This window comes from Rhinoderma darwinii, chromosome 13 (assembly GCF_050947455.1).
Source record: "Rhinoderma darwinii isolate aRhiDar2 chromosome 13, aRhiDar2.hap1, whole genome shotgun sequence".
Lineage (NCBI taxonomy): Eukaryota > Metazoa > Chordata > Amphibia > Anura > Rhinodermatidae > Rhinoderma > Rhinoderma darwinii.
In genome coordinates, this window is record NC_134699.1 from 45119624 (window position 1) to 45132240 (window position 12617).

Here is a 12617-nt window from a genome sequence, read left to right on the forward strand (position 1 = left end):
TTCAATGCTGAAAACGTATTTATTTTTATTCTTTTTTTGCTGTATTAATATAGAAAAAAACCGATACAAAATTACACAGTAATTTATTTGTACCCACTCCAAAAAAAAAAAAAATTCTCCTACATAAAACAAGTACTTAAAGAGGCTCTGTCACCACATTATAAGTGCCCTATCTCCTACATAATGAGGAGATTTACAACGCCCATTTGGTCAAAAGTAAAAACACGTCCAGTTGGGCATTAAGAAAGTCATTAGCATAAAGCTAAAATCGCTCATAACATGGTGAAAATAGATCAATCTACACACTGAAGGAAGGAACCAAAAGGTCATCTATATTAAGCCCATTCGCTTTAGATGTTTCTATGGGCCGCTCCGCTCTCATGAAAGTATCTTCTCTGTTCTTCTACTGCATTTTGCAAAAGGGAAAGGTCTACACCCTCAATGCAGGTCAACAAGCGAGCACACAGTACAAGATGTGCCTCTGGAAGACAAAAGTGACAGTTCCATCGTCAGCTACAAAGGAAAGAGTTAAAGAGGTTTTCCCACGATATCCTGTGGATATGTCATAAATGTCAGATAGATGTCCCACCTGTGAGACCCGCACCTATCTCTAGAAACCCCGTTCTACCTTTGTCTGCTCTCGCTGCCTCCTGGCCACCTCCTGGTTATATGGTCAAGAGTTAGGAAAACAGTGTAACTCGCTGAGCTACGCTATTTGCGTAACTCCCATAGCAATGAACGGCAGTTACGGAAAAAAGCGTAGGTCAGCGAGCTATGCAGTTTTCGTAACTCCTGACCATGTAACCTTTTTCATGGTCGGCAATTCACCTGCCTCAGCCGCAACACAGAACGGCAGAACAAGGTTTAGGGGGCCCCGTTCTGGAGATAGGTGCAGGTTCCAGCGGTGGGACCCGCATCTAATCGGACATTTATGACATATCCTGTGCATGTCATAAATGTCTCTCATGGGAAAACCCCTTTTAAAGTGAATTTAGGGTCACATCATTTAAACTCACCATCGACAGAGTCCAGCTCTCCCAGAGCCTGGTAGTATGATCCAAGTTGGGCAGAAAAAGGCTCCACGAAGCGCGTGTTCAAGCGAAGCTTGTGCTGAACTGCAGAGTGATGCGCTGTAAGCACGGCCTCTGACCGAGCGGAATCGTAGCTGCTAAGCCTGTGTAGAGAAAGAAAAGTGAAGCCCAGATGTTCTACAACACGTAAAAACCAATAGCAACCTAGTAACGTTAGTCAGCAGCAACTTCAGCCTACCAAACGGAGCTTTATTGGAGCAGTTTGCACATCCATATCGAACACCTAACAGGTTCCATACTATCGTGTGCACTATCCCTTAGTAATATTAGATATATCCCCATTAAACTTCATTGGGAATCTTCTGTGGCATCAGCTAGCCTCCATTCTGTTCGGTTTTCATACTGTTATGCTATTCTATCCAGTTAAAGTCAGTGAGCTTTGATGCTAGTGTATACCGTATAGTTGCTTCTGTGTAGCCTTATGGCAAGTACTGTCAAAGATGGAGCGCTAGATGGCCTTCACGGAAAGACGCCCATTGCTTAGTAATATTAATTACATGACAAAATGTAAAACCGTAACTAGTGAGCTATAGAATTCTTAGGGTATGTGCACACACACTAATTACGTCCGTAATGGACGGACGTATTTCGGCCGCAAGTCCCGGACCGAACACAGTGCAGGGAGCCGGGCTCCTAGCATCATACTTATGTACGATGCTAGAAGTCCCTGCCTCGCTGCAGGACAACTGTCCCGTACTGTAAACATGATTATATTACGGGACAGTTGTCCTGCAGCAAGGCAGGGACTCCTAGCGTCGTACATAAGTATGATGCTAGGAGCCCGGCTCCCTGCACTGTGTTCGGTCCGGGACTTGCGGCCGAAATACGTCCGTCCATTACGGACGTAATTAGTGTGTGTGCACATACCCTTAAAGTGACACTGAAAGATACAGGGCAGTGGGAAAGATGAAGCCAAGAAAGGGTTCTTAACAGCTGCGTGACATCCCTATTATTAACCCATAGGAAATTCAATTGTAAGCACCAAGATACCTCAGGATATTTTAGATATTTTTTAACAAAAATATCTCTAATGAGAACACGCTTTATCAGCCTGTAATGTCCAGAAGTTGAAAAAGAAATCTCAGTATGGGTTTATGGACCACACATTCAAAGCCTAAAGCCCTAACTCTACCAGTCAACCGATCCAACTAGTCCTTCCGAAACTCATCATGTGACGATATTCAGGATCTTCTTTGTCTTTTATTTCTTTTCCTTAGTCTTTACAGTATCCAAGCGACAGTATAAAACAGTGCTCAAAAGGTTTTTAAACAAGCCAACTTTTAAAAGGAAGCAACCCTGATAAACAGACATAGGCCAGGCTCCAAAAACCCCTGGCAATCAGCCGTGGGTGTCAGCTGTACCTCACAGCCGACACTGCTGTAACAGCAGGGACTGGAGCTAGCTCCGATCCCTGCCATTAACCACCTAGATGCCGCGGTTAAAAGCGACTGCGGCATCTTAGAGGTTTGTAGCTGAACGGCATCCCTGCGATGCGATTGCAGGGTTGCCGATGGTTGCTATGGTAACCAGAGGCCTAACAACAGCTCTTTAGACAAAATAGCAAAAAAAATTGATAAAACATAAAAATGATATCGATTTGTTATAGTCATAATCATGCTGACCTGCAGAAAAAAATTAACATGTAATATATAGAGAATGGTAAACGCCCGCATTAAAAAAATAAAAATAAAAAAAAAAAAGCTATTCCTGTATAGTTTTTTATTTTTATATTATGGCTTCATCTCCACAAAAAATGGAACAAGAAAAAAAAGTCGAATGTACCCCAAAATGGTACCAATAAAAACTGCAGCTCGTCCCGCTAAAAACAGTTCTCATACCATTAGGTCTATGAAATCACAGAAAAAAATATGCAGGCCCGAGGGGAACATTTCTTCTGTTTCAAGAGGCCATTATAAAAGGCCCTGATATTAGGGAACCAGGAAAGAAACATATCTGCTGGAAGCGAGGGTGCCCATGTTATACCAGGACAACACTTTCCCAGCAAAATTCCCCAAGCTGCAAAGGTGCGGAGTGTGGACCAAAAGGGGAAAAGAAAGAAAACCATTTATCAGTGTGACACCGGCCTGTGCAGAAAGTATTGCTTCAAAGCGTAACAAACATAATTTTAATATTTTTTTACCCTATTATTTTACCACCCGATTATACCCTAATGAACTCTGCCCAGCTTACATATGCCCCCACATTATAAACTGAAATACCAAAAAGACTCACACTGTGCATAAACAGCAGTTTACTTCCATATATGTGGTATCGCCAAACCCGAGAGAACCCTTTTAACAATTTTTGGGGTGAGTGTCTCCAGTGGCATAAGCTGGGCACAACCTATTTGCCACCAAATTGGATTATCTGGGGAATAATGTAAATTTTGACTTTGTACCTTCTGCAGCGCATTCATTTCTGGAAAACACCTGTGGGGTCAAAATGCTCACTACATCCCTTAATAAATGCCGTGAGGGGCGTAGCTTCCAAAATGGGGTCACTTCTCAGGGGTTTCTTTTATTATTTCACATCAGAGCCAATACTTTGTAAATCGCCAAGTTAGGTTTCAATTTCGCATGGTATTCTCTCACTTCTGAGCCTGGTCGAATGTCCAGGCAAAAGAATAGGGCCACATTTAGGGTGTTTCTAAAACCGGGAAACACAGCATAATATTAAAGAGCTGTCTTTTCATGGTGGCACAAGCTGGGCACAACATATTGGACACTGAAATAGCATATCTATGGAAAAATTGCCATTTTCACTCTGCAACATCAGGTGAACACTAATTTCTGGAAAATACCTGAGGGGTTAACTACACCTCTAGGTGAATACTTTGAGGGGTGTCGTTTCCAAAATAAGGTCACTTCTGGGGGTGTCTACTGCTTTGGTCCAACAGAGGCTTTGCATTGCGCCATGGCGCCCAGAACCAATCCAGCAAAATCTGCACTCAAAAAGCCAAATGGCACTTCTTCACTTCTGAGCCCTACTGTGGCCAAACAGCAGTTCATGACCACGTATGGGGTAGTCGTACTTTGAATAAATGGTTTTTAAAATTTTGGGCTGCTTTTTGTCCTTTATTCCTCGTGAAAATAAAAAATTGTTAGCTTAAACTACATCTTATTGAAAAAAAAAAGTCATTTCTAATTTTCACAGCCCAATTCTAATAAATTCAACAAAAACCTGTGGGGTAAAAATGCTCACTAAATCCCTAGATGAATTCCTCAAGGGGTGTAGTTTCCCCAAATAGAGTAAATTCTCTGGGGTTTCCATCATACTGGTACCTTATGGGCTCTGCAAATGCAACATGGCGCCCAGAAACCAATCCAACAAAATCTGTGCTCCTAAAGCCAAATGGTGCTCCTTCCCTTTTGAGCCCTGCCATGTGCACAAACAGCAGTTTATGACCACATATGGGGTATTTCCGTACTCTGGAGAAGTTGCTTTACAAATGCAAAACATTTTCTCCTTTATTTGTTGAGAAAATGAAAAATTTAGTTAAATTAGAAAAAATAAAATTTCATTTCCATGGTCAAATTCTAATAAAATCTATGAAACACCTGTGGGGTCAAAATGTTCACTACACCCCTAGATGAATTCCTTGTGGGGTGTAGTTTCCAAAATGGTGTATAATTTGGGGTGTTTCCTTTGGACCCACAAGAGCTCTACAAACATGACAGGGTGACTAAAATGTAATAGAATAAGGCCTTATTTACACGAGCGTATTTCACGTCCGTGATACGCGCGTGAAAATCACATAATCGCGAATGAAAATGTAAGTCAATAGGGCCATTCAGACATTCCGTGTTTTTCATGCAGCGTGTCCGCTGCGTGAAACTCACTGCATGTCCTATACTTGAGCGTTTTTTGAGCATCACGAACCCATTGAAGACAATGGGTGCGTGAAAATCACGGACAACACACGGACGCACATCCGTGTGCTGTGCGTGATTCGTGCAACAGTTGCTTAAGAAATGAGGGGAAAAAGAAAACCACCTCCTTCATTTCATTATCGTCAAAACCGCGTGACATAATGCCATACGCACGAAAATAATGCACACGCACCAAACACTGATGACACATGGAACTGCAACGCACACAAAATGGACACGTTCGTGTAAACAAGGCCTAAAAAGAAGGACCCCAAAATGCACTAGGTGCTTCTTTAATTTTGAGGCAAGTGTTTCAGTCCATTAGCACACTAGGGCCACATTTGGGATATTTCTAAAAACTACCGAATCTGGGCAATTAATATTGATTTTTGTTTCTCTGGTCAAACCTTCTGTGTTACAGAAAAAATTGATTAAAATGGAATTTTTGCAAAAAAACATGAAATTTGAAAATGTCACCTTCACTTTAATTTCTGTGAAACACCTAAAGGGATAATAAACTTTCTAAATGCTGTTTTGAATACCTTGATGGTACAGTTTAAAAAAAAAAAAAAAAAAAAAAAAAAAGGGCCGATTTATGGGGGTTTAATATACAAGTCCCTTAAAGCCACTTCAGAACTGAACTGGTCCCTAAAAAAATAGGCTTTTGAAATTATCTTGAAAATGTGAGAAATTTCTGCTAAACTTATAAGCCTTGTAATGTCCTAGAAAAATAGAAGGATGTTCAAAAAATTATGCATACATAAAGTAGACATATGGGAAGGTGCCCAGGCCGCTGAAAAATATAGATCATGTCCTATTTCAGGCCGTAATTACAGCACGGGCAGGCCCATAGAAGTCTATGGGGCTCCCGTAATTACGGATGGCTGTACCCGTAATTACAGGAGCGTTGCTAGACGACGTCAGGGGATAGTCACTGTCCAGGGTGCTGAAAGAGTTAAACGATCTGTGCAGGATAGAGGGAAGGGGCTGCACTGATCGGCAGTAACTCTTTCAGCAGCCTGGACAGTGACTACCGCTGGACAGGGAGTAAAAACCTGCAACAAAAAAAAAGTTCAGACTTACCCAGAACTCCCTGCTTCTTCCTCCAGTCCGTCCTCCTGGGATAACGTTTCACCCCATGTGATCGCTGCAGCCAATCACAGGCTGCAGCGTTCACATGGACTGCTGCGTCATCCAGGGAGGTCGGACTGGATGTCAAAAGAGGGACGCGTCACCAAGACAACGGCCGGTGTACGTATGAACTTCTTTTTCTTTCTATCGCTGTGTTCCGCTGCGGAAACTCTGCCCAAAAGGGCTGCCCCTTCTCTCTATCCAGCACTGATAGAGAGAAGAGGCTGCCGATCAGAGCTGGAAAGAGAGAAGAGGCTGGCGATCAGTGCTGGATAGAGACAAGGGGCAGACAAGGACGACAAGACTGATCGCTTGCGAGAGATCACAGTCTTGTACTTGCCTGCTGAGAACTGAAGAGTGAGAGCGTGCGCACGCACATGCTCTCCTCTCTCCAGCTCTTGCTGTTGACACTGTCCGTAGCGGATTGGGCAGTGTCACAGCGATGTTACACGCCCCTTGCCAATTACCGCCCCATTGACAGTTCATGGGGTTATTTAATTATCGGGTGCCAAATATTACAGCACTGATATCTAAATAAGGAAAGAGGGTAGGAATTTTTTTTTTAAAGTGCCCCAGAGTTTGTGCAGCCCTGACCATTACATGCTGCACTCAAATGCAAATCTATGGGCAGGTGAAAGGCTCTCTTTAAAGTGTAACAACTTTTTAAAACATTTTTGACATGTCAGAAGTTTTGATCAGTGGGGTCCGAAAACTGAGACCCCCCCCCCCCCACTAGTCGCTAAAACGAAGCAGCAGAAGTGCTCGGGTGAGCGGTGTGCCGCTTCAATTCTGTTTGGCTTTCCTTGGAGCAGTGTACAGGCTCAATAGAAAGTCTATGACTCCGCACACCGCTCACTCGGCTGAAAGTCGATCATAAATGAAGCGGCACAGCGCTCACCCGAGCACTTCTGCTGCTTAGTTTTAGCGATCGGTGGTGGTCTCAGTGCTCGGTCCCCCACCGATGAAAACTTCTGACATGTCACCATGATATGATAAAAGTTTAGTTACAGTTTAAAGGCTATGTACACCTTTAAAAATGTATTATATATATATATATATATCTCAATGCGATTGGTGCAAGTTTTAATTACTTTTTATTGAAAATTATTGTTACTTTTTGAGATACAGCTGCTTTGTATCCTGTATACAGAAAAGCTGTATATAACGCTGAGACCTGAATCCATTAGGTCGCCTATTATTGATCACATCCTATGATAATGTTATGAACTTAGATGTGATCGGTAACAGCTCGATCATGCAGGACCCGCTAACCTGACGCATACAGGATTCAGCGCTATATACAGCTGCTCTGTATACAGGATACAAAGCAGCTGTAGCTCAAAAAGGAACATTTATTTTTAATAAAAAGTAATTAGAAAGTTGCACCAATCACACTGAAACCCACCCCCCTTGCAGTATAATAACTACTGAGGGTGCTATGGGGGGGATTATACTGCAAGGAAGGTACTGACTGAATTCTGTGGGGGGAGCAATACTGCGCTCAGCTTCCTGCCCACACTAATTTAAGTGATGGGGGGGGTTGTCTGAACATCTTACTGACAGCTGAGGGCTCTATGAGGCTGAATAATCCCCCCCCCATAGAGCCCTCACTAATTACTATAATGCAAGGTGGACGTCTGGGCGTTTAACTGACTGCTAAGGGATCTAAGGAGGCGGATTCCCCTTAGAGTCCTCAGCAGTCATTCAGACGCTCAGACCTCGCTAGCCTTGCAGTATAGTAGCTAGTGAGGACTCTATGGGGAAGATTATTCCCCCCTATAGAGCCGTCGGCTGTCAGTAAGATGCTCAGACCACCCCTTGTAGAATCCCCCGCACTTCAGCGTCGGCCGATCACTTTTGAATTAGCGGAGTCAGGTTTATAGGGAAGGATTATACTGCGCTCAGCTTCCTGCCCCATCTAATTTAAAAAGGGGTCGGCCAACGCTGGGGGGCCGGGAGTATACTGCAAGGGGGGGGTCTGGGTATTTTACTGACAGCAGAGGGCTCTATAGGGGTGAATTATCCCCCCATAGAGCCCTGACTAGTTACTATACTGCAAGGTTAGGGGGTTGGGGTCTGAGCATCTGACCCCCCCCCCCCCATTATAGTGATGTGAGGGCTCTATGGGGTGGATTATTCCAGCCCCATAGAGCACTTGGCTGTCAGTAAAATGCCCAGTCCCCCCTTGCAGTATACTCCCGGGTCCCAGTCCCAGCAGCTTCGGCCGACCGAGTTAAGGCAGGAACATACCTCATGCGTCTCGTCACTTCACCTCTTCGCTTGACCGCTCCTCCTGCAGACCTGCACCTCTCTGGTGGCGCGTGCTGCGTACAGCGTCAGAGAGGAGGAGGAGTGTTACAGACATGCCCATCATGCAGCATATCTGCTAAGTCTGCATGCCCCCTCCCCCCGGTCCAGTCTGTCCCTGGCTGAAAATGCCGCCCTCCATTTTCGGGTAGGTGGCGCCGGCTGAGGCTGTCGGCTCACCTAGCCTCATGGCAGGTGCAGCACTGCATTTAACCCTTCACTAACGAAATTTGTTGAAACATTATAAAAAATCTTTAAACAATCCATTTCTCTAATATTCAATGTGAAACTCAATGTTTCTTTTTAATTATTTACACGTTTTTAAATATTCACCTGATTGTAAAATGTTTTATATTATATTGATTACACTTACCTTACAATTTAAAACGAGCACGGAACGTCCGACAGGTATGCTTGAGAAAGGGGGCGGTCCCCCGAAACATCGCACACGTGTGGTTAGACGCCAATCCTCCACGCGCGTGGTCTCTGCTATTGGCGAAAGCCCTGGATCTAACTGAGAAGACTATGAAGGAACTCTAACCAGGACATTTCCAGGACTCTAACCTTCAGATGGGTGAAATATTTGATTCACATTTGGCAATTTTATTGTATTTGTTTTCTGTCAATTGACATGGAAAAAGTATAAAACCCAATTTTCTACTTTTTGACATTACAGTCTGAACTAGTGCTTATTTCCTCAGACGCTGTATCTAACAGGCTGACAGCACCTTTTGTCGCACTACCTCACCCACAGGTTGGTCAGAAACGTCATACCCGAACTATTACCTTGGATTGGAATAATTTTTCGGGGGTTTCCCCCATGTTAATGAGATTGGGAACCACTGATCTAAACTCTGGCAACGTACAGTTTATATATAATTGAAATAAGACCAAATTTCAACCTTCCAAAAGTCCTCACAGTGGATCCAATAGGGACGTCTCCTGAGCGGATTTCCCACAGATAACGATGCTGTGCTGGAGCTGGGAGCATCCTCCTCATGTACAATGTGATCTGCAAAACAACAAGCCTTACATGACATCCATTGAAAGGGATGTGGAGGCGTTTTTTTTTTTCTGAGCGGCTTTTAGCCGTTTGCGGGGGGAAAAAAAACGGCATGTCCACTCTTGCCACGGTGCCAGCTCTGACCTCCATTTTTTGCGTCCTAAATTTACGCCGTTTACAGTGTGGTATGAACAACATAACTTTATTCAACGGGTCGATACGATTGGAACTACGCCAAATTGATATGGTTTTCTTACGCATTACTAATACGCTTTTTTTTTCATAATTATTTGTTTTTGTGTCGCAATATATTAGGAGCCAGAACTTTTTTAATTTTCTGCCAATGAGGGCTTTTTTTTTTGCGGGACGGCTTGTAGTTTTTATTGGAACCATTTGGAATACATACGACTTTTTGATCACATTTTATCAAAATTTTCAAAGGCAGGATGAACAGAAAACAGCAATTCTGGCATTGTTTTTTATGGCATTCACCGTGCGGGTTAAATAATGTAATAGCTTTATAGTTGGGGTAGTTACGGACGCAGCGATACCAAATATGTCTATATTATTTCATGCTTTGGGACTTATATCTTAAAAAGTTTATTAGTGTATTTTTTTTTTTATTTCCATTTTTTTTAAAATTAATGTAACTTTTTTTTTTTAATCCCATCGAGGGATTTTTCATTTTGATTTTGTAACTGTAATTTACTGGCATAGATCTATATGCCAGTACATTAGCCTGTGTACTGATTGTACACCCTAACAACAGGAAATATGGTCAGACAGCCCTGGAGTCCTTCAATGGACCCTGGGCTGTCTGCCCATACAAGTTATGGGTTTTGAAGGCATGACAGGGATTTTCTGTGACGCGATCAAAGGGCAGTCCCCCCTTCTCTTATTTACTTTGAATGCTGCGATAAGCTTTGATCCTGGCATTCAAGGGGTTAACGGCGGAATGAAGAGGTTTCTCTTCTCTCCGCCGTTAGAGCGGGGCTGGGGCCGTGTATTACAGCCGTTGCCCCGCTCCTGATAGCGCGCGGACACAGCTGTCACACAGGACGAGAATGCTCGTCCTAATGCGCAAAGTACCCGCCGCTCAGGACGAGCATTCTCGTCCTGTGTCGGCAACTAGTTAACTGCTCCCGGCGGCGTTTATTCATTTTGATGCTGCGCTGTAAAAAGGCTACCGCATCAGAATAAAGCCCATTAGTGGCCGCCATAAAAACTCCTATGGGCAGCTGCAGTTTGCAGGAATCACTATGGCCGACACTGGGTAGACCAGTAGAGGATTATCTATGTCTAGCTTTAGGCCTTATTCACACGAACGCGTTATACGTCCGTGCGACAGCTGTCAAAACAACGGCCGTCGCACGAACCTATGTAATTCAATGTGGCCGTTCACACGGCTGTTGTTTCAACGGATCGCGTGAAGGGTCCGTGCGAAAATAGGACATGTCCTATTTTTTCACGCGTCACGCCTCCCTCCATAGACTCTAGTCTATGGGTGATGGGTGATATCGCATCCCGCAGCGCACGGATGCACCTCGGACGTGAAAGATGGTAGTTTTTCACTTCCGATATGCACAACACCTGTGTGAATAAGCCCTGACTCCCTGAGACCTAAGCTAGTATCTGATACTTACTGAACAGCAGCAGGGAACCAGCTCGGAAGTGTCATGCACTGGACAGGTCTTCTTTAACTGGCAGCCATTTTCCCGAAGATATCGAGGAATTGACACATTGCACCTGCACTTCCCTAGTTCAAAAAAATGAAACTTTCCGCACCACAACGTTTCACAGTCACGACCGGTGCACTTCGGGAGTTGTAGTTTTCCTGCTTCTCCCGGCCGAGTTCAGTCACGTGACAAAAGGGGCGGCGCAGATTTATCACATGTAATTGGGAGTAAAGGCCGGTGGTGGGTAGTTGCGGAGGTGACAGCTGAACGATGAATCCTGATCTGAGCAGGGAGAGGGCAACCGCCTCCTTCAACCCGGTGACCATCACTCATATCTTAGATGGGACCCCAGAGAGGACCCGCAGGAGGAGAGAAATTGGTGGGCACACACTTTGGGTCAGAAGCTGACAGTGCTAGTGTATGGGGGCACCGATCAGGATGATATCTATTATACCAGAATAATTGTTTTAGCACAGGATCTAAGCACCTCCTGTCCCTTTAAATACAATCTGCATGATACTTACATAGTTTTTCATTGCTGCATGAAGATTGTTAGAATTAAAGGGGAAATCCAGTCATCATGATCTGATGTCATAGCTACCTGTGAGAAGATGTTGGTAAAGTCTCTGATCTAGGACCACCACTCAATCAAGTGTTAAAACCCCTTTGTCACCCCTTTCTAGCTATTGAAATCTCTGAGCGGTGCTACAAATCAGTGGTGGTCCAAGATCAGATCTTCCCGCATGTATCTCGGACATATCAGATTATTTTGACCGTATTTCTCCTTTAAGAAACACTATTGTATTTCCATAACTTCCACCGAGATGGCTTTACGACCAGATCATTTAATCTTTCGCCGCATTTATACACCGGGCGAGATCGTTTATGTATTATAACGTGTAGATTACAAAATACTGATAACTGTGTGTAGTGATCATTGTAATATGTTACTCTTGTAGAAAGCCTAGTGATCAGTGACCCAGCCTTCCAGCATGAAGACCCAAACTTCTTGTCCCGCAGTGAGCGCTATGAGGTGGCCATCAAGAAAAGTGCGCAAATGGTCCAGAAGATGCGACAACATGGAATATCGGACCCTGAGGAAATCTACTGGTTCAAGAGGTAAGAAGCCTGGGAGGGATTTCATCTTAAAAATGGCCTGTGCCCGGAGATGGGAAGAGAGATTCCATGCAGGTTATTCTCAGACTCGTACACCTCTTAGTAAGAGTTTTTCCATAGTAATATAATTCACATTCTTTACTGCACAGGGGTTTCCTGACCTTCTGGAAAACACCAGTAATGGCTACAAATGGGGAAAAATACCCTCTTCTGTATCCACCATTTAAATCCCCCGCTGCTCCTGCGCCGCGGTCCCCGCCGCCTGTGTACATGTCATGCGCCTTGTTTATTTAACTACACAGCAAGTGAATCAGTGATCGCAGGAAGGATGTCCGCATAGACCGTGCTTCACCTCTTTGGCCAGTGATTGGCTGCGCAGTTGCTTGTTCATTATTGCTGCTGCCAAGTAAACATCGACTGGCTG

The 12617-nt window shown here is 44.1% G+C and overlaps 2 protein-coding genes across 5 annotated transcripts in view; one reads left to right on the forward strand and one right to left on the reverse strand.

The window, feature by feature from the left end:
* TEN1 (TEN1 subunit of CST complex) lies at positions 1 to 11250 on the reverse strand. Its single transcript, XM_075845636.1, has 4 exons — positions 11045 to 11250; positions 9301 to 9410; positions 1017 to 1174; positions 1 to 481 (listed from the first exon to the last, which is right to left on the reverse strand). The coding sequence occupies exons 2-4, from the start codon at positions 9396 to 9398 to the stop codon at positions 351 to 353; spliced, it is 387 nt and encodes a 128-aa protein (XP_075701751.1). The 5' UTR covers positions 9399 to 9410; positions 11045 to 11250; the 3' UTR covers positions 1 to 350.
* ACOX1 (acyl-CoA oxidase 1) overlaps positions 10887 to 12617 on the forward strand; it is a 21952-nt gene continuing 20221 nt past the window's right edge. For 2 of the 4 annotated variants that reach the window (XM_075845633.1, XM_075845635.1), the window contains exons 1-2: positions 11111 to 11456; positions 12037 to 12196. In XM_075845633.1, coding sequence (XP_075701748.1) covers positions 11348 to 11456; positions 12037 to 12196 — 269 coding nt within the window. In that variant the 5' untranslated portion in view covers positions 11111 to 11347. Of the gene's footprint in view, positions 10962 to 11110; positions 11457 to 12036; positions 12197 to 12617 lie in introns of those variants that run through there. The other 2 variants (XM_075845634.1, XM_075845632.1) reach the window with 2 other exon arrangements.

Bases quoted from the DNA above. Each gene is read 5' to 3' on its own strand.
- TEN1 (XM_075845636.1), bottom strand. From the start codon at position 9,398: ATGAGGAGGATGCTCCCAGCTCCAGCACAGCATCGTTATCTGTGGGAA. The intron at 1,175-9,300 runs GTTGAAATTTGG...TTCTCTACACAG, and splicing joins ACTGTGAGGACTTTTGGAAG to GCTTAGCAGCTACGATTCCG. The intron at 482-1,016 runs GTGAGTTTAAAT...TTTGTCTTCCAG, and splicing joins AGAGCTGGACTCTGTCGATG to AGGCACATCTTGTACTGTGT.